We start from the raw sequence: 22,348 nt of genomic DNA, 5'->3' as shown, positions 1-22,348 counted from the left end.
TCATGGCTGTGCTGGTGTGCAGAGGAGGGTGGGCGGTGTGTCCCCAGCTTCATGGATAAAGGCCTCTTTCCACTCAGTTCATGGCCGTGCTGGTGTGCAGAGTGTGGTGGGCGGTGTGTCCCCAGCTTCAGAAATAAAGGCCTCTTTCCGCTTAATTTATGGCTGTGCTGGGCTTCCCCGATGGCTCAGATGGTAAAGCCTCTGCCTGCAATGTGGTTCGGCCCCTGCCAACCCACTCCAGTACTCTTGCCTGGAAAATTCCATAGATGGAGAGCTAGTGGGCTACAGTCCATGGGGTCACAAAGAGTCGGACATGACTGAGCAACTTCACTTGCTTGCTTGCTTGCTTTTTTTAGGATGTCTGGAATTGCAGTAGTTGTTTCTTAAATTACTGTTGATTGTTAACGCATATTTGAGTTACTACTCTGTAGTAGCAGTAGAATTCCTGGGTTTTCGTTACATAGATTTAGAGTATTTTAGGAAAATGTCCATGTTTTGGGCTTTAATTGGTGATATACAGGCTTCTCCTAAATCTCAGGACTGCTATTGCTGCTAAGTCGCTTCAGTTGTGTCCGACTCTGTGCGACCCCATAGACGGCAGCCCACCAGGCTCCCCGTCCCTGGGATTGTCCAGGCAAGAACACTGGAGTGGGTTGCCATTTCCTTCTCCAATGTATGAAAGTGAAAAGTGAAAGTGAAGTCGCTCAGTCGTGTCCGACTCTTCACGACCCCATGGACTGCAGCCTCCCAGGCTCCTCCATCCGTGGGATTTTCCAGGCAAGAGTACCAAGTGGGTTGCCATTACCTTCTCCGACTAGGACTCTTTAAATTTTTGTCTAATACGGGATATAAGTAAAACAAGCAAATGTCTGATTACTGTCATTTAATATTACGTTTCTTGAAAAGAAAAGGGTATTTGCTGTAAAAGTTTAAAGAAATCAAGCTGTGCCTTCTGAGTCTCTGAGCCTTTCCTGAGCCTGGCCGCCTCCAGCCCTTGCCCCCGGGGCTGTGTGAGTGTCTAGTGGCAGCGGCACTCTGGCCCAGCTTGCCTGCCGCGGGTGACAAGCCGTGTGGTCCGGCCGCCATGAGCTCAGTCCTGTCTGGTGGCATGCTCAGTCGCTCGGCCTCTTTGTGACTTTGTGTCCGACTCCTTGCGACTCCATGGACTGTAGCCCACCAGACCCCTCTGTCCATGAGCTTTTCCAGACAAAGATACTGGAGCGGGTTGCCGTTTCCTTGCCTGACTAATCTTCGTTAAAAGAAGAGCTCGTTGCTGCTGCACTAGGTGGCTGTTGAAGTTCTTTCTGACCCTGAAATGTTCTGCTTCTCTGAGTTGGAGGTAGCCTGACCTGGGTCTAGCTGGGGACACGGGAGAGTGTGTAAGGGTGTTCTTTGCTCGCCCTTTTTCCTACCTGGCAGGTGGTTTGACGTCCTCCAGAAAGTGTCGACCCAGCTGAAGACAAACCTCACCAGTGTCACAAAGACCCGAGCGGACAAGGTAACTGGGAGCCCCTCCCGGGTTGCGGCTGGAAGCGCCTGCACCTGCAGACTCACTCGCCTGCTGTTTCTCTTCTTCGCAGAATGCGATTCACAATCACATTCGCTTGTTCGAGCCTCTTGTTATAAAAGCGTTGAAGCAGTACACGACCACGACCTCCGTGCAGCTGCAGAAGCAGGTGCTGGCCTTGCTGGCGCAGCTAGTCCAGCTGCGGGTCAACTACTGCCTGCTGGACTCAGACCAGGTGCGGCACTCGTGTCCTGATCTGCCGCACCCGTTCCTGATGTAGTGAGGCTAGCTGGGAAAGACGCTGAGATCTGCCTCAGGAAGTGTGCGTCTCCTTCCCACATCAGCTGCTGCCCCTCCTCTGCCTCACCCGCTGGTGGGCACGGCGGCCTGGCCCATGGAGCCTCGGCGAACGCAGCGCCCTCAGCCGGGCTCTCCAGCCTTCACGCTCCCGCAGCGGCCCACCCGCCTGCCCCCACCCCAGGAGTAGTTTGAATTTACGGTTTGGGGGACATCTGTGCAGAGTCCAGAGTGTGGTTTTAAACAGCTTATGAGGGACGGTTGCCATTGCCAAGCTGTCACCTCCTGAGGAGGCGTGTGGTCTGCCAGGCAGCGCCTGGCCCCCGGGGCGCCCTGGCTGTCTGAGCCGGCCCGAGGGTCCACACTCGCTTCCGCCCCATGGGCCCTCACCCCTGTGCCCTGCTCTGGCGCATGCGACTGTGGAGAGGCGGATCCCTTCATGACGTGAATTCTCTGAAATCAGGAGTCAGGCCAGCCAAGGTCACCATGGGGAGAGTTGCCTGTGGGGCGGCAGGCTGTGACCGTCCCTGTGGGGCTGTGCCCATGGGCTGCTTTCCGGGGCGAGATGGGAAGTGCTCTGGGTGGAAACGCTGCAGCTCCCCGTCTGCTTCTAGATGCCACCATCTCGTGGGTGCTGTGGCACTCCCCTGGGGGGGCTCGACGGAAAGGCGACCCCGCTTTCCCGCAGTGCTGGGGGGCCACCGGAGGGGAGGGGCCTGGGGGCTGTGTGCTGGCCAGCATCTTCACCATCCTGCTCTCTGCGCTGGTTGTCAGGAGGACATTCTCCACAGAGCCGTTTCCCTCCTCTGGGGAGATGCTCCAGGGGATAGTTCTTCTGTCGTCTGGGGAGGGGACGCCCTCGTCCGTGGTAGGGTGGCCGAGGCCAAGGGGAGGCAGGCGTGGGACCTGCCGTGGGGCTTCCCGGGAGGAAGCGGGGCCCGGCGCAGGCTGGCCTCACTCGTCGGAGCCCAGCAGGCACCTTCGCGACTCCTCACGGCGACCAGTCCTCTCAGTGGTGGTTAGAGGCCCCCTCTCTCCCCAGTTCTTAGGATTGGTTGCGGTGATGGTCTTTATGAACGGGGTAGGAAAACAGAAGAGGCCCAGGAATTGCCTCAGTTCAGGGCGTGGTGTATGGAGCCCCTGCGTGTGTCCGGGTCCCACCAGGGGGCCAGGAGGAAACCAGAGATGAGCTCCGAGTGTCAGGGTGGGGAATGAACATGCGCTTGAAGCTCGACACGGTCGTGAGCAGTCGTGACTCGTGGCCACCGCACCCCCAGCAGCCCTGGGTGCCCAGCCCTTCTGAGCGCTGGTGCTGCGGGGAGAAGGTGGGCTCAGCTGGACGTCTTGTCCCTAAGCCAGTTCAGGAAACCCACGCTGCCAGGCGTGCCGCGGCCGGACCAGCGGGACCTGCGCTGCGCCCTTGGGGCCCCTGCTGGCCCCTGGAGCTTCTCTTTTGTTTCTCCCAGGAGGTTTCACCTCGCTGTTCAGTAAATGAGTTTAAGGGGTTTCTGCAAGTGTCTTGAATTTATCCAGTCTGGCCGTAGAGTGCGTTTGAGTTCTTGTATAGAAGCAAGGTTGTCTACTGTCAGGAAACTTGTTAAAGGTCTATACAGATGAGTGCCAAGGAGAGTAACCTGTTTGCACATTTTAATTACTGATGTGAAAATTGTATCTCCTGCCTGTAGGTGTTTATTGGCTTTGTGCTGAAGCAGTTTGAATACATTGAAGTCGGCCAGTTCAGGTAATTGCATTTTGTTACTTTAGATTTCTTGTCCTTGTTAGATAATTACATGTAATTTTATTTTATTTTGATTCATTTTATTTTTTTGGCCACACCAAGCGGCATGCAGATCTTAGTTCCCTGATCAGGGATTGAACCTGTGTCCCCTGCAGTAAAAGTGTGGCATCTTAATCACTTCCTACCAGGGAAGTCCATACATGTAATTCTAGATTTTTAAGATGGCTGTTTACTTTAAAAGATCGTTAGACATTTTTGCCAGGCCTTGTTTTTAATGAAAGTCTGATTAACATGCTGTGGATTTTTGTTTCTCTTGAAAATTAATGACTTAAATATCTCAAGCCTTGTTGAGAGGTAGTTCTTTACCTGACGATTACATGTGTTGTCAGTTTTCATTTCAGATTTCAAAGCATTTAATTTTAATAGTTTTGCTAAATGAAATCTTATTTGAGATAACAGTAGTTTTTTCTTAATCTTACAGAAAGCAGCGTGAGACATGGTTATCTCTAGTAACTTTGCCTTGCTAGCCTGCAAGGTTTAATACTTCATCCTGTAAATATAATTGAAAACAAAGCTCCCTTAGTTTCTGAGCCACTCAGTCGTTAGGGAAGCGCGGTGCAGAGGAGTGTCCTGAGCGGCCCGTCTGCCCGCCTCTCCCCCTGCCCCCCCGGGTCTAGAGACCCAGGCTCTTGTTCTCACGTGTGTCACCCTGACCATGTGATTGGAGGCAAGTTACCTTTTCTCCTTTGGGTGCCAGCTTCTTCAGCGGCAGGGCGAGGGGCAGATGGAGGCACTCTGGGCTGCGGTCGTGAGGGTGCCTCCCTCAGGGCCCTCACTGAGCCCTGCCAACCACCCGGGTGCCCCAGCGGGCGTGGGGGCCCCACCCCAGACAGGGACTCGAGATGAGGGTGACGGGACCAAACCGGGTGCCGAGGCTCCAAGCGCTGCCCCCCAACCCACGCTCTCCTGTTTTCTCACACGCACGCTCTCCACTTTGAATCAGGAGTGGTTTGGGGCTGTTAATACGATGACGTGTTTTCATTTTAAAAGGCAGTCTTTGGATGTTTCTGTTTCTAGGGAGTCAGAGGCGATTATCCCAAACATCTTTTTCTTCCTGGTCTTACTGTCTTACGAGCGTTACCACTCAAAGCAGATCATCGGGATCCCTAAAATCATCCAGCTCTGTGACGGCATCATGGCCAGCGGGAGGAAGGCGGTGACGCACGGTAACAGGGGCAGGCCTCCCCGGCTCTGTAGTCTGTGCCCTTACACTGCCTCCTGCCGGTTGCGCGTGTATGCACTCTGGCAGAGGTGTCTGAAGAAAGGAGTGTGGTCCACCTGGGCACAGCAGCGCACGTGGAGTCTGCCATAAATACTCTTGTCTATCCATGTGAAACAGAATTTTAAAATCCAGCTTCTGTAAGGCCACTGGGTTTATTGCCCAGTGTCCTGGAAGGTACAGTGTGGCCTTGATTCAGGACCTTCTGTTTTGCCTGGCTGTTTCATAGGAGCTAAAGTGAGGTCCACAGAGAGCGACCCGCAGCCCAGGCACCTGCTGCCACCTGGTGCGGTGAGGCTGTGCTGTGGGGAGGAGCGTCACCCCTCTGACTTCCTCCCAGCTCGTGCTGCTTACCCTCTGCAGCACTGTCAGCAGAAGCCTGGAGGCCTTTGCACCGTGGTTGGGGCACCTCCTGTGACCTTTGCTGGCTACCGCATCGGGGTCCCCGTATGCTGTCCCGTGGCAGGCAGACCTCCTGGGCCAGGGGCGGGGTAGCGCAGGGCTCAGCTCCTCGCCGCCTCCACGCTAGCAAGGTGGCCAGCCTACTGCGGGCCCCCTCCCGGCCTCAGCAGTGGGGCCCTGACTGCGTGCGCACCCGGGCCCTGGAGCTGAGAGTGCAGGCCTCACTGGAGGGGCGGCTGAGGCTTCCCAGACCAGAGGGAAGCGCATTCTTTCTTTGGAGGGAAAGTCGATGCACAGCCAGACCTTACTGTCTCCACTACGGAGCCTGGTCATCTGTGGGAGACTCAGCCAGTATGTGTGTGTGAGTGTGAGTATGAGACAGTGTGTGTGTGAGACAGAGAGTGTGAGAGGCTGAGGGTGAGAGTGTGCCTTTCAGTAACTGTGGTGACTTGGCCAGGCTGGTGCTCCTCAATGAAAGGCCTTCCTAGTTTACTCCTGAGGGTACGTTAGGCCAGACACTTCACTTTGCTGTTTTGAGTAAAGACACGCCTTGAGGGGGAAACCCTTAGTCTAACGAGAGAGTGAGTTTAGTTGCTTGAAATAGTATAGAAATCTAATGCTCTGACTAAGTGTTTTCTGTCGGGAAAGCATCTGTCCTCTTTTCAGGTGACTCTTGGAGCACATTGTGTATGAGGTCAGAGTGCTGCTGGTTTTGTTTTAGCTTAAACCTTTTGAGTTTGCATCACTTTGTGTCAGAAGTAATGCTATGTCACAGAAGCCCTGGTTTTCAAAAAGATTTCACAACCTTGTCAAGCGTCAGGGAAGACCCTTGGCCTTCCAGGATGGCGTACAGATAGTCTCAGTGCACTCCTGGGTAACCTGAAGTTCTCCCTGATCAGCGAGTCGAGTGTAGATCGGTTTTGTTTCTTGGAAATCATCTGGAGGGGTCAGTGTCATCTCCCGAGTGCCTTCTTAGTGCCCTTCTGTGCCCACAGCCATACCTGCCCTGCAGCCCATAGTCCACGACCTCTTCGTCTTAAGAGGAACCAATAAGGCTGATGCCGGAAAAGAGCTTGAGACCCAGAAAGAGGTGGTGGTGTCCATGTTACTGAGGCTCATCCAGTACCATCAGGTAAGGGGTGGGGGTGGGGGCGCATCACCAACCCTTCCCCATCCCTGCAGGAATGGCAGGGAGTGCCCTGTGGCCCTGTCCGCTCGCCAGTGGGTGTGGCTCTGTGCCAGCCCTGGGCTCCTGGGCAGTGGGGAGGCGCTGCAGGCGGAAGGCTTAACGGGGTCTCTCTTTAAGGCCCCACGGCCTGGCCGACGGTCACAAGTTCGGTCAAGGTGGTGGAGGACCCTTTTCCAAAACGAGGACCAAAAATCAGTCAGAAGCATTGATCACGGTGGTGGAGTTCTGAGTAACTGTTTTTAAAGATCTCAGCCTGAAGTGATGTAAAGACTTGTTTGTACTTGTATTTACCACTGTGTTGGTGGAGGACCGGAGTCTGCACTGATTTCTGGCTTCGCTTTCCTTCAGGTGCATTTGGAATTTCAGATGGTGTGAGGCCGTCTGAAACCTGGCTTTTTAGACAGCCCTCTTCTGTGGGTGGCGGAGGCCTCGCCCTCACAGTTTCAGTAATTCGTTACTGTTCATCTCTGGGCATCAGATTCTTTCATTTAAACACTTCTTGTGTGCATTCTTGTTTTGCTTAACCTAGGTAATATTTAACTGAATATTTAGTGTTGAATTAAATCCCATACAATTAAAAGTACAACTTCCATAAGAGGCTCGAGAGCCACTGCCCAGCTCTTGGCAGGCAGTGGGCTGGTGTCCCGCGCGTCCCCAGCCTGGCTTACGGGACAGAGCGAGGCTGGCCTTGGTTTGGGAAGATGGGGCGCAGTGCGGAGTTGCCTGCCTCTGCATAAGTGCTGCTGGGTTCTGGGAAGGGAGAGGCCGCTGTGGGAGGCGGTGGCCGGGCTGGCTTTCCAGGGGGTGGGCTCCGCCCGGAACATGGCATTTTATAGACTGGGCTGTAGACTCTCTGGGTCAAGCATTTTCGGCTTTGCAGGCTGCCTGGCGCCTGCATCTCTCCCTGCCTGCTGTCGTGACAAGTGCAGTCCTGGCAGCAGGTTCATGGTGGCCCCGTGCCCGCAAGACCGTGTTTACCAAACAGGCGTTCAGGGGTCTCTGTTTAGGAGGGATCACAACCAAACTGGGGCTCAGCCACGGCGAACTCGGCTGAAGTAAACCGTCTTCAGCGGGAGGGGACCTTTGCAGAGCACACAGAACGGAGGGGAGGGCTCATGGGATCCGGGGCCCGTGCAATGGTCCGGTCCTGCATCTGTGCTCTGTCCGAGGCTGAGAGGAGCCCGGCTTTCCTCTGGTTGGAGCCTGGGAAGACCCGAGACATGGCCGCGCTGGGTCTGCCCGGCGTGCGCGGCCCCTGGGGTGCGCGGGCCGGGCTCGAGCGTCTGGGCCGTCCCCGCAGGTGCTGGAGATGTTCACGCTGGTCCTGCGGCAGTGCCACAAGGAGAGCGAGGACAGGTGGAAGCGGCTTTCCCGGCAGGTGGCTGACGTCATCCTCCCGATGCTGGCCAAGCAGCAGGTGCGTCTTCCCCCACCCCCGCCCGCACCTCCCGTGGGGCCAGCCGTGGGGCTGTGTGCTCGGGCTCACTCCCAGCGGGCGCGTTTTATCAGCGTTACCTGTGCGCCAGGGCCAGTGCGGGGCCCGGGTCAGAGATGGCCCGGCTCCCACGGCACCTCGGGGCTGCCTCCTTTCCTGTTTGCTCTGTTGGGGAGGGTTTTCTCTTACTGCTTACGGAGCAGCCTGGCAGTAGGGCGTCACTTAGGGTCTCTGTGGTTGAGCGATGCTGTCGGTGGGCTCCACCCGTGCCGGGTCGAGGGCTGGACGCCCTGCTCAGGTGCGGCACTGCCTTTGGAGCTGGCGGCAGGGACGCGGCAAAGACGGTCCCTTCAGAGACCGTGCCCGTGGCCAGGAGACCGTGCCTGCGGCCGGCAGAGCGCTGGGTGAGGCTCTGTGGGTGCCGCCGGCAGGTGCCCGTCAGCTCGTCCCGGTCGGCCAGCTTGGGAGCGAGTGCTCTGGGCGGTGCGGTGCCCGTGGCTCTTGGCGCTGACAGGAGCAGGCAGGCCCTGTCTCCACAGCCTCAGCTGCCTGCTCTGCTCTCCTCACAGACTGCCATCCTGAGGCCGGGGCGGGGCCGGGGAGAGTGGGCAGGGTTGTGGCATCTGGTAAGAGCAACAGATACACAGGATTGTTTTGTCGGCCAGCACACGACACGTGGCTGCAGGATCTCAGGTTCCGATCAGGGATCAAACCCAGGCTTCAGGCAGCGGAAGGATGACGTCCCAACCCCTGGACCATCAGGGAAGGTCTGATAAGACGCAGTTTTAGTGAGTGGGTGGCTCTACTGTTTTAAGCTGGCCGAGGCATCCACGGCCGCAGGTACACGTCTCCAGGGTGGGGCTCCGTGCGCTCTGCTCTCCTCTCACCACAGACAGTGAGGAGGCGGTGGGCCGCGGTGCGAGGTGAACACCCAGCGTACCTTCCCCGGCAGTGGCGCCGCGTGCAGGGCGGTCTGTGGGCCAGGGGCACAGCACGGGGTGCATTCGCACGTCCCCCCGTGACCACGCCTGCCCTCCTGGCCCCAGAGGATGTTATACTAGGGCTGGGGACAGCCAGCAGAGGGCCTGGTGACTGTCTGTAGTGTCCGACAAGGGTCGTGGAGGGGGGATGCTCCTGGGGAGTCGAAGGACGTGAGGGTGACCTGAGCAGACACCTGGGGAAGCTTGCTCTGGGGGGGCCGTGGGGGAGCCCTCACGGGGCTCAGGAGGAGGAGGGCAGGGTGAATCTGAGAGCTGAACAGACGGTCAGGGTGGGGGTAGCAGAGAGAGCTGCTCCCAGCTCAGGGCCTGCGTGGACCCGGGCATGGGGACAGAGGGGCAGGAAGGGGCACCTGCTGGACACAGCTCAGAAGCAGAACTCGCGAGCTGTGCTGATGGCTTCGGTGGGCATGAGAGGAGGGGCAGGTCAGTGGCTGTAAGGTGATGGCTTAGGGGCCCCCTGGACGGAGCGGGATTCAGGGTGAGCTTGGAGCCTCATCCGGGCGTGTTGGGTTGGGAGAGTAGGAGGCCCCCGAGGAGGCTGAAGCAAGCCCCTGGGGTGCCAGCCTGGAGGTCAGGCTTGAGGGGGTGGGGGCACTGGGAGGCGGCTGAGCCCTGGGAGGTGTGAGGGGCCCTGCTGACTGGATGGGGGCGGGGATGGGGGCTGGAGGAGCAGGCGGCACGGTGTTCGAAACTTAGGAGAGAAGGCACTTCCGCAGCCGTGGCTGTGTGCACCGTCAGCAGTGACGGGCTCAGCGGCGGGGCAGTGGGAGAGTGCGCTGTGGGCAGACTCGATCCAGACCATTCTGCCTGCTTTAAAAGTAACCTTAAGGTTTGAAACCCATTCTTCATCATATTTTTAATGGAACAAAAAGCAGAGATGTAATATGATTTTTCGAAACAACTTAAAAACTTCTCTACAGGTATAGGAATGTGGAGGAAGTTAAAGAGAACTGCACTAATTTGCTAACGTTGTTTACTCGGTGGTGGGGTAGGGATGGAGTGCAGGTAAAGAGAGTGAAAGGAGGTAGAAGACAGAGAGTGTGACGCCCGTGCAGATGAGCTGCGCACGCAGGAGGAGGCGCGGGAGGGGCCGGTCCCCGGAGCCGTGGGGCTGGGTCAGGTCGCTCGGGCTCAGCTGATTAAATCTCATACTTGGACCTATTTGAATTTTTGCAGAAAGCATATTTGGTTTATTTAGTGAAAATCTAAATGAAATGAAAAGATTTCCACTGTGGGAAAAAAATCTAGCTGTTACGGTATTGTTCTAAAAAACGGTTTCCTTGGTTCACTGCTGACGTTGGGTCGTATGGAAGTTTGGGGGGTGGGAACGATGGGGTGGTCCAGGTCATCAGGCCGTGAGATGCCTCACGTGAAGGGCAGTGTTGACCTTTTTTCTGCTGGCTTACGGGGAAACGTCTGCGACATTCACTTGCAACAGATGCACATTGATTCTCACGAGGCCCTGGGAGTGCTGAACACGTTGTTTGAGATTTTGGCCCCCTCCTCCCTGCGCCCCGTGGACATGCTTTTACGGAGTATGTTCGTCACCCCAGACACCCTGGTGAGTACCCGGCTCCTGGTGGCATTCTGGGTCCCCCACCTGGTGCGCCTGGGGGTCGTCTGCAGGGCTGGGGGTGGAGACTTTGCCTGTTTCACGGGTTCCCAGACAGCACTGAGGCCGCTGGTCCGGGCTGCACTTTGAGAACCAGTGAGACACGGGCTCTGGGGGCCATTGTCAAGCCGGGGGTCTTTGTAACTGGCGTTGGCTGGGGGAGTCTGGCTGTCCTCCTCCGCAGCGCCTCCCCCGCTCTGTCCCCAGGCGGCGGTGAGCACGGTCCAGCTGTGGGTATCAGGCATCCTGGCCATCCTGCGGGTGCTGATTTCCCAGTCGACCGAGGACATCGTCCTGTCCCGCATCCAGGAGCTCTCCTTCTCTCCGAACTTGGTCTCCTGTTCGACAATCAGTAGGTTAAGAGATGGGGACAGTGCTTCAGCCCCGGAGGAGCACAGCGAAGGGAGACAGACGAAGAATCTGCCAGAAGAAACGTTTGCCAGGTACGCGCCTCATCTAGTCTGCGACCCTGGGCGGTCATGTGGTCTTGGAGCCATAAGACCGACATGGTGGGTTAAGGAGCCGGTGTGTTCTCTTTGCCCAGCCAGCCTCGTCTCTGGCCCTTGGTCCTGCCTCTCTGCAGGCTCGGTCAGGTCCTGAATCAGACCCTCTGAAGGCTGCCCAGAGTAGTTGGTGGGTGCGTTGCCTGCAGAGAATTGGAAAACGTAGGAAGACCCACTAAAAAGACCCACTTCTGGTTCCTCCCCGCTGTGTGCTGCCCTCCTGACACCGTGGGCGATAGAATCCCGCTCCCTGCCAGGTGGACGCTCCGCTGTGCTCCTCTCCGTACCCATGTGTACTTGGCCATTCAGTCGTGTCCGAGTCTCTGCGACCCTGCGGCCTGTAGCGCACCAGGCTCCTCTGTCCGTGGGGTTCTCCAGATGAGAGTACTGGAGCGTGTTGGCATTCCCTTCTCCAGGGGATCTTCCTGATCCAGGGGCTGAACCTGCATCTCCCACATTGCAGCCAGATTCTTTACCGCTGAGCCACCTGGGAAGCCCCGTCAGTGTATTTGTGGCGTCGGCTCATGTCTGCCCGTGTCGATTTGGGGAAGCTCCTTGGAGGCCACGCTCACAGCTCGGGCACTGTACAGAGTTGCTGCTAGACAAGTGTGCCTCCTCCTCTGCTGGACTCGGGTGCGCCCTGAGTTAGAGCCCACAGAGCGTGTCCTGGGAGCTCACTTCCTGCCCGCGTGCTGGCCGTGTGCCATACTTGGTTGGCCGTAGGTAGAGGTCGTCGTGGAGATGAGGCGGGGGAGTGTGCGCAGCATCCTTTTGTCCCTGGTCAGCACGCAGCCTGCAGCTCACGCCGTCGCGGTTAGGCGGGTGGCTGAGGTGCAGGCTGCAGGAGCGCCCTGTGGTGGGCATCAGCCCGCTTGATGGCTGAAAGCCTTGAAGGAACAGCACAGGCCACTTGAGCCTGCTGACACTCCCTCAAAGGTGATGTGGTTATCCCATCTTGTTAGAGAGGAAAGAGGTGCACGGAGAGGTCAAGTGCCTTCACCAGAGGGAGGGTGTTAAACACTCCTCTCATCTTACTGGGCTGCCCTGGTGGCTCAGATGGTGAAGAATTCACCTGCAGTGCAAGAGACCCGGGTTCGATTCCTTGGTCGGGAAGATCCTCTGGAGAAGGAAATGGCAACCCACTCTAATACCCTTGCCTGGAAATTCTAAGAACAGGAGCCTGACGGGCTGCAGTCCATGAGGTTGCAGAGAGTCAACATGGCTGAGCGACGAACGCTTCGCTGTTTTCCTTCACTTGCATTGGACTCTCCCTGTATCTACTGTGTGTATTATGTTCCTGGGTGTGCTTCCCAGGAGTGCCCTGTAACAGTCACCTACTTTGCTCCCCGCTTCTCCCTTTCTCGGAAGGTTTCTGCTCCAACTGGTTGGCGTCCTTTTAGAGGACATCGTTACAAAGCAGCTGAGGGTGGAGGTGAGCGAGCAGCAGCACACCTTCTACTGCCAGGAGCTGGGCACGCTGCTCATGTGTCTGATCCACATCTTCAAGTCCGGTAGGTGCACCGCGCTAGCCTGGCTAGAGCGTCTGTGTCCCCCGCCCTGCCCGCACACCGGGCGTGCAGGTGAGCACGGAGCCAGCTCTGCTGTGCGGACGTGAATCTGAGGGCCTCGCCTCTGTTAAAGATCCGGAGAGGCCTTTATATATGATTGTGAATTTAAAAAGTCATTGCACGAGAGAGAGACTGAGAGACGTCACAAAGTCCCTGTCCTGTAGCAGGCATAGGAAGCAGCCTGAGTTCTTCAAGAGGAATGAGCGTTTTCAAAAGCAATAGTCTTGCTAGTTATTGGGTGCAGGCATATCTTTCTTCAACCAGAAAAGCGAAAGGCAGTTCTAATCTCGGGAAGCACAAACAGCAGGAAAGCGTGGCGCAGACCTGCAGCCCATCTGGAAGTGTGGGAGGGGGTGCTCTTTGGGTGGTGGCCTCCAGTGCGCTTCATTCTGTGGCCACGTGGCGTATTTCCATGTCTCAGCTCTTCCTGTGCTGGCTCTGTCCTCTGGTGGGCTCCTTCCCCACGGCAGAAGGGAGGGCCTCTGACTTGTAGTCTCAGGGCTGCATGAGTCCTCTGAGCAATGGATGCGCCCCTGGGTGACCCGGCCACCCTGGGCCCGCTGAGAGTTTGGACAGCCTTCCTCTGCGGGAGGGGGTTACTTTCCAGTAGCAAGGGGAGAAAAGCTATGAGATAGTGTGTTAAAACCCAGAGATGTTATTTTGCCAACAAAGGTCCGTATAGTCAAAGCTATGACTTTTCCAGTAGTCACGTGTGGACATGAGAGTTGGACCATAAAGAAAGCTGAATGCCGAAGAATGATGCTTTTGAACTGTGGTGTTGGAGAAGACTCTTGAGAGTCCCTTGCATTGGAAGGAGATGAAACCAGTCCATCCTAAAGGAGATCAGTCCTGAATATTCATTGGAAGGACTGATGCTGAAGCTAAAACTCCAGTACTTTGGCCACCTGATGAGAAGAACCAACTCATTGGAAAATCTTTCCCTGATGCTGGGAAAGATTAAGGGAAGGAGGAGAAGGGGGTGACAGAGGATGAGATGGTTGGAGGGCATCACTGACTTCGGTGGACATGAGTTTGAGCAAACTGCGGGGGAGGGTGAAGGATAGGGGGGCCTGGCGTGCTGCAGTTTACGGGGTTTCGAACAGTTGGACACGATTTAGCACCTGAAGAACACAATGGCAGTAAGCGGAGTGGACAGAGTAACTTGAGGGTCTGCCGCAGGTGACGAAAGCGCATTGGGGTGGACTCGGAGGAAACAACCAGAACTGAAGGCAGAGTAATGAGAAGTCGCCTTCAGAGAGATGGGGCAGGGCACCTGTAGAATCAGAAATCCTTCTCTGGTACGAGGTTTTTAATTTGCATCAAAGTGATATATACACGTGAGTTCAAATCCCACTCGTGTATATATCACCTTAATGCAAATTAAAGCACACAGGCAGATACGTACCATTAAAGCAGAAGGTCGTTACCATCGTTGGCCTTTATTCGCTTAGTAAAGAGCTGCTGAGTCACCCACTGCCGGGCCGGGCCTGGGTGTGTGGCGGTCAGTAGAGCTGATGTGATTGCTGCCTCTGCAGCTGTCAGTCTCACGACTCAGACGGTACACAGTGATGCCGCCGCGGGTCCTGACTTCTCCTGATCAGGAAACAAGACAGTGGCAGGCAGCACAGGGCAGGCTCTCCTCACTGGCCGCAGAGCTGAGGCCTAGAAGAGAAGGAGCTGGCTCTTTGGAGAGCTCCTGAGAGCAGTGAGGGCCAGAGGGCCTGGGAGGTGGGGGGACCGAGAGTGATGGGGCGGGATGCCTCCTCAGCTGCACCGTGTGACTGCGGGCACCCTTGGCCCTGGGGTGTGGCCAGAGTTTGTGATAATGGGTTATAGCTTCAAGCCACCTTATTTACTTAACACGGAAACAGTTTTCTTTCTGAGGATCTTCCAGTCTATGCCCCACCAACCCACCACAGTGAGTGTGAAGCTGAGAGGATCATTAAGCCCCTGAAGAGTCCGTTGCTTCTAGCATGTCAGTCACTTTCATATTTGGCCGTCATCTGGTGTGTATCTGACCCCCGTTCACGTCGGGGCTGCTTTCCACCTCCTTTGGTAAGAGCAGTGCATTCTGTGGCCTTCGCCACACCCAGGGATTTCTGTGCCAGTCAAGGTGTTCCCTCCCCTGTTGTTCTAACCTCCTTCCTTTTCTCAGAAGCCAGGAAGGATGCTCCTACATCTGTTGCCGTGCCGACCAGCCAGCTTCCTGCACTGAGCGGTTGTTCTGTGTCTGCGCTAACCTAGCTGCTTCTGGTTGCACATGGCCCATGGGCTCTGGAAGCCACTGCTGTGGCTGAAGTGCTTTTATTTGATCTAATTTTGGATAAATTTGAACAGCTGCATGTGGAGTGGAGTGTGAGCAGCTGTGCCCTGCTCAGGAGCCCCGGCCAGGCATCGGGGCACCTGGGCGTTGCAGCTCATGTCTTTGGAGATTGTTCACTTGGTCCTTACTGTTCCTCACTTGGTCACTCAGTCGTGTCCGACTCTGCGACCACATGGACTGCAGCACGCCAGGCCTCCCTGTCCATCACCATCTGTCGGAGCTTGTTGAAACAAGTCCATTGAGTCGGTGACACCATCCAGCCATCTCATCCTCTGTCGTCCTCTTCTCCTGCCTTCAGTCTTGCCCAGCATCAGGGTCTTTTGCAGTGAGTCAGTTCTTCACATGGCCAAAGTATTGGAGCTTCAGCTTCAGCATCAGTCCTTCTAATGAACTGGTTTGATCTCCTTGCAGTTCAAGGGACTCTCAAGAGTCTTCTCCAATACCATAGTTCAAAAGCATCAATTCTTTGGGGCTCAGCCTTCTTTATGGTCCAGCTCTCACATCCATACATGACTACTGGAGAAACAATAGCTTGGACTAGGTGGATCTTTGTCAGCAAAGTAATGTCTCTGCTTTTTAATATGCTGTCTAGTTTTATCATAGCTTTTCTTCCAAGGAGCAAGTGTTTTTTAATTTCATGGCTGCAGTCACCATCTGCACTGATTTTGGAGCCCAAGAAAGTAAAGTGTCTCTCTATTTCCATTTTTTCCCCATTTTTGCCATGAAGTGCTGGGACCGGATGCCATGATCTTAGATCTTTGAATATTGAGTTTTAAGCCAGCTTTTTCACTCTCCTCTTTCAGCTTCATCAGGAAGCTCTTTAGTTCCTCTTCACTTTCTGCCATAAGGGTGGTGTCATTTGCATATCTGAGGTTATTGACCTTTCTCCAGGAGATCTTGATTCTGGCTTGTGCTTTATCCAGCCCTGCATTTCGCATGATGTACTCTGCATCACCATTTAGGACTTGAAGTAGCTCCACTGGAGTTCCATCACCTCCGCTAGCTTTGTTCATAGCGATGGTTCCTAAGGCCACTTGACTTCGCATTCTAAGATGTCTGGCTCTAGGCGAGTGATCACACTATCATGGTTATTTGGGTCATCAGGATCTTTTTTGTATAGTTTTTATGTGTATTCTTGCCACCTCTTCTTAGTATCTTTTGTTTTCATTAGGTTCATACCGATTCTGTTCTTAATTGAGCCCATCTTTGCATGAAATGTTCCCTTGGTATCTCTAATTTTCTTGAAGAAATCTCTAGTCTTTCCCATTCTATCACTTTCCTCTATTTCTTTGCATTGATCACTGAGGAAGGCTTTCTTATCTCTCCTTGCTATTCTTTGGAACTCGCCATTTGAATGGGTATATTTTTCCTTTTCTCCTTTGCCTTTCGTTTCTCTTCGTTTCTCAGCTATTTATAAGGCCTCCTCAGACAACCATTTTGCCTTTTTTTTTCTTGAGGATGGTTTTGATCACCGTGTACTGTCAGTATTTGTAAATAAGAGGTGATGGGTGTGTATTAACATCTCGTTTTTAGCTCCTCGTGTATTTCAACACCATTTCTTTTAAGCACACTAGGGGGCAGAATTACTATGTTGATTGGTTTTGAGATAAAATTAAATCATCTTGTACTTTTATATAAATAAGATGCCTTTAGCATCTAAAGTTGGTAATTTTTGTTTTTGCATAGCTTAAACAATGACAATAATTTCACCCTCAGTGAAAATTGAAACCTTTGAATTTGCCCATTTCAGGTGTTATTTCTTAAAATAGGAACCAGTCTGAGTAATGGCCTTGTGTTTTCACTTTGTTACCCCTCGTGCTGGAGGAGGGGAGTGAACCTCACAGTCGTTGGCTTGTGTCTGATTCCATCGGGCACAAACACACAAGAAGGCACCTGGTCTCCACTTTCCAAACACTGGGAAACCGGCTGCCCAGGTGGAAGCAGGGGGTGCCGGCAGCGGGCGACAGTGCCCATCGCTTTGCCACAGGCAGGGCTGGGTCTGGCCTGTGGCCACTGTGAGGCTCCCTGCTGCTCACCGTGTCGTCCAGTCGCCCCGGTGCCTGCCCTTTCCCACCGCCCTCCAGACGCCTGCCCAGCCGCAGGCAGCATTCCCGCCCCCCTCGCTGCCTTCCTGCAGGCCCAGCTCGCTTCCCGGTGTTTTCAAATGGGTCTGTGTTCCCCTCTATGTGTGGGCCAAAGTAGCATTTCTCCTTTGTGGAGAAAGTTGGGTCCTCGAGTCCCTGGGGTGGGTGCATCTGGGGCGGGGCGGCTTCGTGTCCATCCCGAGGTGGGCTAGAAGAAGGCGTGAACCCCCTCTGCCCTGGGGGAGATCTGGGCCCTGAGGAGGATGGCGTGGGGAAGCTGCAGCGGAGCCTGCCTGGGGGCTGCTGCTGACGTGCGGGGCTGAGCACAGATGCCTGCCTGCCTGGCCAGTCCACCCGGGTGCTCGTGCCATGGTGGGCGTGGGGGCCACCCGGCCCTCAGCTCGCTGGAGCCTGCGGGACGGCCGCGCCCTGCCCGCCCGCAGGGCTGTGGCTCGGGCTGTCCTGGCCGCAGTGGCCTGACTGCAGGCCACGTAGGGGCTGCTGCCCTTTTTGTGGGGCTGCATCCACTGTTGGCACCAGCGAGGCTTCCTGCTCGGAGCCCCTGGAGAGCCTGGTCTCTCTGGGGAGGAGGGTGAGGTGGGGCGCCTGCTTCCGTGGCCGCTTGGTTAAGGAAGTGAATTGTCAGGCTGGAGTTTCCTAAGTGCCAGGTGCCCTGAACGTGTGAATGTAGGAAGAGCCCTGCACCTACCCCTTTGGTGTAAAAGCTTCACGTGGCTGTGAAGCGTTGGGCCGCGAGGAGCAGCACAGACATGTCCCTGAAATCCGCTCTATTCCGGGTTGTTTCCAGGGACGTTCCGGAGGATCACTGCAGCTGCCTCGAGGCTCCTGAGGGACGGTGCGGATGGCGGCTTCTACACCCTGGAGAGCCTGAACGCGTGGGTGCGCTCCATGGTCCCCACGCACCCGGCCCTGGTGCTGCTCTGGTGTCAGATCCTGCTGCTCGTCAGCCACACCGACTACCGCTGGTGGGCGGAGGTGCAGCAGACCCCCAAGTACGTGCGCTCCCCCCGGCAGGCCCGCCTGGCTCCTGTGCGCGGCTCGCAGCGGCCAGAGCTCTGCCCGGTCTTCCCGAGGCATTGAAAGTCTCTGCTGCCCATCCCTCTTTCTTTCCTGGACACCGTTGCAGGGAAATGTGGTTTGACTGCAGGCATTCAAAAGAGCCGCTGCTTTTCACACGTGACTTCCTTGGCAAGCTCTTTGACACCGGTCCATCTTATGGGCCATTCTTGTCCTGTGTCCCTCCTGCTGGGTTCTTGTTCTTAAATTGGTTCCAGAGCCAGACATGTTGCAACGTCTTAACTTCGTTATAAGTTAAATGTGGTTCTGGTTATTCTTAGATAATGCAGTCATTATTTAGCCGCGTTTCAAAACTACCTTATTTTTTGTCGTTCAGAAAGACTTAGAAAGCATGTGATTGTGGGTGGCCTTCTTTTTGTAAAAAGTTTTCAGGTCTGACTCTGATTTGGGGCCCCTCTTGCCCAGCCATATGTGCGTACGTGGAGATAAAAGCTTTGATCACTGCCCCTCCCCACCCCCGCCCAAAACTGAGTGCCCAGGGCAGTGTTTCTGGAAGACTCAAGAGCCCCCCAGGAGAGAAAGCTCTGGAAACAGGAGGCTGCAGGGCCGAGGTCAGCCCCTCTCCGCTCAGCGCGAGGCTGTGCCGGTGGGCCGCGCGCTCAGGTGCCCGCCCACCCTGTGCTGTGTGCCGTGGGGTGTGCAGAGGAGGAGTCAGTGTTTCCGGCCCTCCATGTGCTCACGGCAAGCTGGGGGAACAGAGCAGTGAGTGTCTGATCTGCTTCGAGGACAGTTTGAGCCTGCCATGGTGGCTTCAGTGCCGTGAGAGTCAGGAACAGAAAGTCAGAGTCTCTTGAGAGCTTCTTCACTGTGCCTGTGAATCTCCTGGGGGCTCGTTCAGATCGGATTCGATTCGCCCAGAGAGTGGGGCCCGGGACCCTGCATTTCTGCCCGGCTCCTGGGGCTGCCGGTGTCTGGTCTGAGGGGCCTGCCCTGCACACCGAGGCCCTGTGGTGGGCGCCGTCTCCCTTCTGTCCGCCCGCCTCGCACCCGCGGGTCCTCACAGCTAGCTCAGGCCCCGCCCCGCCTAGGCCTGCCTGGTATGATGGGGAGGACGTGGTGAGACTCCCCAGGCTCGTCCTGGGGCGACGGCAGGAACACCAGAGGCTGGCACCCCAACTCCTGAGCACCTGGCCATTAGGTCCAACAGTGGGCGTGCTCCTTGGAACAAGCCCTCATTGCTCCGTGCTTTTGCGTATGAGCAGTTTTTAGGGGAGACACCTGCCGAGGCTTTTAGGGGTGCAGTCACTTGACCTGCAGATGACTCTTGAATGGTGCAGGCCCCCAAAACTACACGTGTATGTGTCGAGTGTGTGCCTGTGTAGAGTGAGTGTGTGTGTGTGCGTGTGTGCCTGAGCACAAAAGTGGCGACTTTCTAGTAGTTGAATCCAGGTGAAGAGTATGTGACTGTTAATTGAGTTACTCTTTCAGTTTCTCTGTTGGCTTGAAAGTTTTCAAAATAGAAGTGAAAGAAAAAAGATGGGCGAGGGCCTTTAGAGAGCAGCTCGAAACAGTGGTCAGGAGGAGGTCTGCTCTGGAGGGGAGCAGAGTAATGGGAAATGGGGACACAAGAGAGCTTCCAGGTGAGAGGTCAAAGGGCGTGGGCCACCCCTTATGAAACAAACAGAGTTATCTAGAGTTAGTGAGAGCGGATGGCTTTGAGGCATAGGCCTCAGGTTTGTGATAGTGCTTTAGTTTTTGCCAGATTTTTACAGTCGAACTTAAATTTTCCTGATTTCTCTCCATATATTAGCAGATATAGGAAGGCTGTCCATCCTGGGTTCTTAGCTCAGTCATCGCTTCCTCAGGAAAGCTTCTTGATGTCTCTTTGATTGGTGAAGTCTCACACTATCTGCTCTCACTCCAGCCTTTGCCTCTTTTTTTCTGGCATGTGTTGAAACTGTAATTTGATATTTATTTGAGTGACAGTTTGGTTTCCATCTCTCTCTCCCTTTAGAATGTTATCCCCACAAGGGCCCTCATTGTATTGCCAGGACTAACATGAGTGAGTGATTTAATTACCCTGATAATAGAAGCAATAATGATACCTTGGTAAAGTCCTTTTACATATAGATCACCAATCGATCACTAAAAAGTGATCACAAAAGGTGATGTGTAAAAGGTCACCAAGTGCCAGGTATTGTTCTAAGGGCTTCCTGTTATAATAAGTTATTAAAACCTCTAGTAATGCATGTTTATTACAGATGAGAAAACTTTGCCCAGAGAAGTAAAGTAACTTGCCTGCGGTCACAGGTTAACATACGTGCGTGCATCCGTGATCCCGCAGCTTGTTTATTTTCACCTGTCATGGCCTAAACTGGCGCCTCAGTGTGCGTTCATTTCTAGGCCCTCTCGCTGCTGTTTCCTTGGCCTCTGTGTCTGGGCTTAGGTCAGTGCCGTATTGTTCTGCTTGCTGTAGGCTTGTAGTGTGGTTTGAAATCAGGGCGCATGACACCTCCAGTTCTGTTCTTCTTTCTCAAGCTTGTGAGAAAGAAGAGTCTTTTACAGGTTCTGTGTGAATTTTAGAATTTTTTTGTTCAAGTGCTGTGAAAAATGCCGCTGGAATTTGGATAGGGATTGCAGTGAATTTATAGATTGATTTGTGTGTTATGGGCATTTTAACAATATTGTTGTTGTTTACTCATTCAGTTGTGTCCAACTCTGTGGGACCACCATGGACTATAGTCCGCCAGGCTCCTCTGTCCATGGGATTTCCCAGGCAGGAATTCTGGAGTAGGTTGCCATTTCTTTTTCCAGGGGGTATTTCCGACTTAGGGATTGAACCTGCGTCTCCTGCCTTGCAGGTGGGTTCTTTCCCTCTGAGCCACCTGGGAAGCCCTTTAACAGTTTTAATTGTCCTAATCCGCGAGCAAGGAATATCTTTCCACTTGTTTGTGTCTTCTTTAGTTTCTTTCGTCAGCGTCTCAAAGTTTCATCTACTTGGTTGCATTTATTCCTAGTTTATTATTTTTGATGGCATTGTTAATGGGGTTTCACTCATTTCTCTGATAGCTTGTTATTGGTGTATGAAAATGCCACAGATTTCTGTATACAGTAAGTCCCCTACATACAGGCCTTCGAGTTGTGAGCTTTCAAAGATGCAGACGTGTGTTCACGTGTTGAGTCGCACAAGGCCCACGTGTCTGCTGTGCAGTGTCGCGGGCATGCGTCGTCTACAGACGGTTGTGCTTTGGGGACTGTGCGGGACTGTGTAGGGTGCGTAGTACAGGATCTTCATTTTAAGCCCAGGGTATCGTCTATGGTGAGACGAGAAAAGCTACTACCCAGACATCACTGGATCGTTTTTTTTAAGAGAGTGGATATAATTGAATCCAGCAAGGAACTGGAACCTGTGCTGTCCACATCAGGATGAGTGAGACTCCGTCTTGCCCCCTGTCTCCTCTTGCTGACGATCCTTCCACTCGACCATCTCCCGCCCACTCTCCCTCCCCAGTCAGTAATTTTTCTTGCCTGTTCACTCAGGGCCAACCCCTGTGTGCCAGCTGTTGTACTGTACTTTTCAAGGTACTATACCGTAAGACTTCTTTATTTTTTTGTAGATTTTTTAATGTGTTATTTGTGTGAAAGCTATTTATAAGCCTATTACAATACAGTGGGCTTACAGAGCTGATTGTATTACTTGAATACTTGGGCCGACTGTCGGACTTGGGACAGAGCTCGCCGTACACAGGGGACTCCCCGTGTGGATTTTGGATGCTGAGGTTTTCCTGAGCTCATTTATTGCTTCTAACAGGTTTTAGCGGATTCCTTAGGGTTCTCTGTGTGTAGTGCCATGTCACTTGGAAGGAGTGAAAGTTATGCTCCTTTCTGACTTGAATGCCTTTTATTTCTTTTTCTTACTTGTTATGGCAAGGACGTCCAATACTGTGTTGAATAAAAGTGGTGAGAGCAGGCACCCTTGTCTTATTCCTGATCTTAGAGGACGAGCTTTCAGCTCTTCACCATCGCGTGCGATGTCAGCTGTAGGTTTGCCAAAAATGGCCTCGGTTGTGTTGATGTGTGGTCTCTCTGCACCCATTTTACTGAGAGGTTGTTTTTTTTTTTATCATAAATAAATGTTGAACTTTGTCAAGGGCTGCTTCTGCTTCCGTTGAGATGACCGTATCTTTCTCATTCGTTCTGCTGACACGATGTATTGGCTGATTGACAGACGGGACCCGTCCTTGGCACCTCTAGAATAAATGCCGCTTGCCGTGATCTGGGGTCTTCCTAGCGCCCTGCTGCGTCCAGTTTGCTGACGCCTTGCTGAGGATGTTTGTGTCTGTCTTCATCAAGGATGCTGCGCTGTCGTTTT

General features: G+C 54.3%; 1 protein-coding gene across 1 annotated transcript in view; it reads left to right on the top strand.

Annotated features, from left to right (window-relative positions):
• Nucleotides 1-22,348, top strand: part of HTT (huntingtin) — a 124,421-nt gene that overhangs the window by 73,452 nt on the left and 28,621 nt on the right. The window contains exons 32-41 of the mRNA XM_040237647.1: nt 1,420-1,498; nt 1,581-1,742; nt 3,490-3,545; nt 4,620-4,768; nt 6,219-6,355; nt 7,713-7,829; nt 10,287-10,409; nt 10,668-10,903; nt 12,332-12,474; nt 17,747-17,951. Coding sequence (XP_040093581.1) covers nt 1,420-1,498; nt 1,581-1,742; nt 3,490-3,545; nt 4,620-4,768; nt 6,219-6,355; nt 7,713-7,829; nt 10,287-10,409; nt 10,668-10,903; nt 12,332-12,474; nt 17,747-17,951 — 1,407 coding nt within the window. The remainder of the gene's footprint in view (nt 1-1,419; nt 1,499-1,580; nt 1,743-3,489; nt 3,546-4,619; nt 4,769-6,218; nt 6,356-7,712; nt 7,830-10,286; nt 10,410-10,667; nt 10,904-12,331; nt 12,475-17,746; nt 17,952-22,348) is intronic.

The sequence above is a fragment of the Oryx dammah genome, unplaced genomic scaffold, assembly GCF_014754425.2.
Source record: "Oryx dammah isolate SB20612 unplaced genomic scaffold, SCBI_Odam_1.1 HiC_scaffold_3, whole genome shotgun sequence".
Taxonomy (NCBI): Eukaryota; Metazoa; Chordata; class Mammalia; order Artiodactyla; family Bovidae; genus Oryx; species Oryx dammah.
Note: the sequence above shows the minus strand (reverse complement) of the source record. Positions and strands in the feature narration are given on the sequence as shown.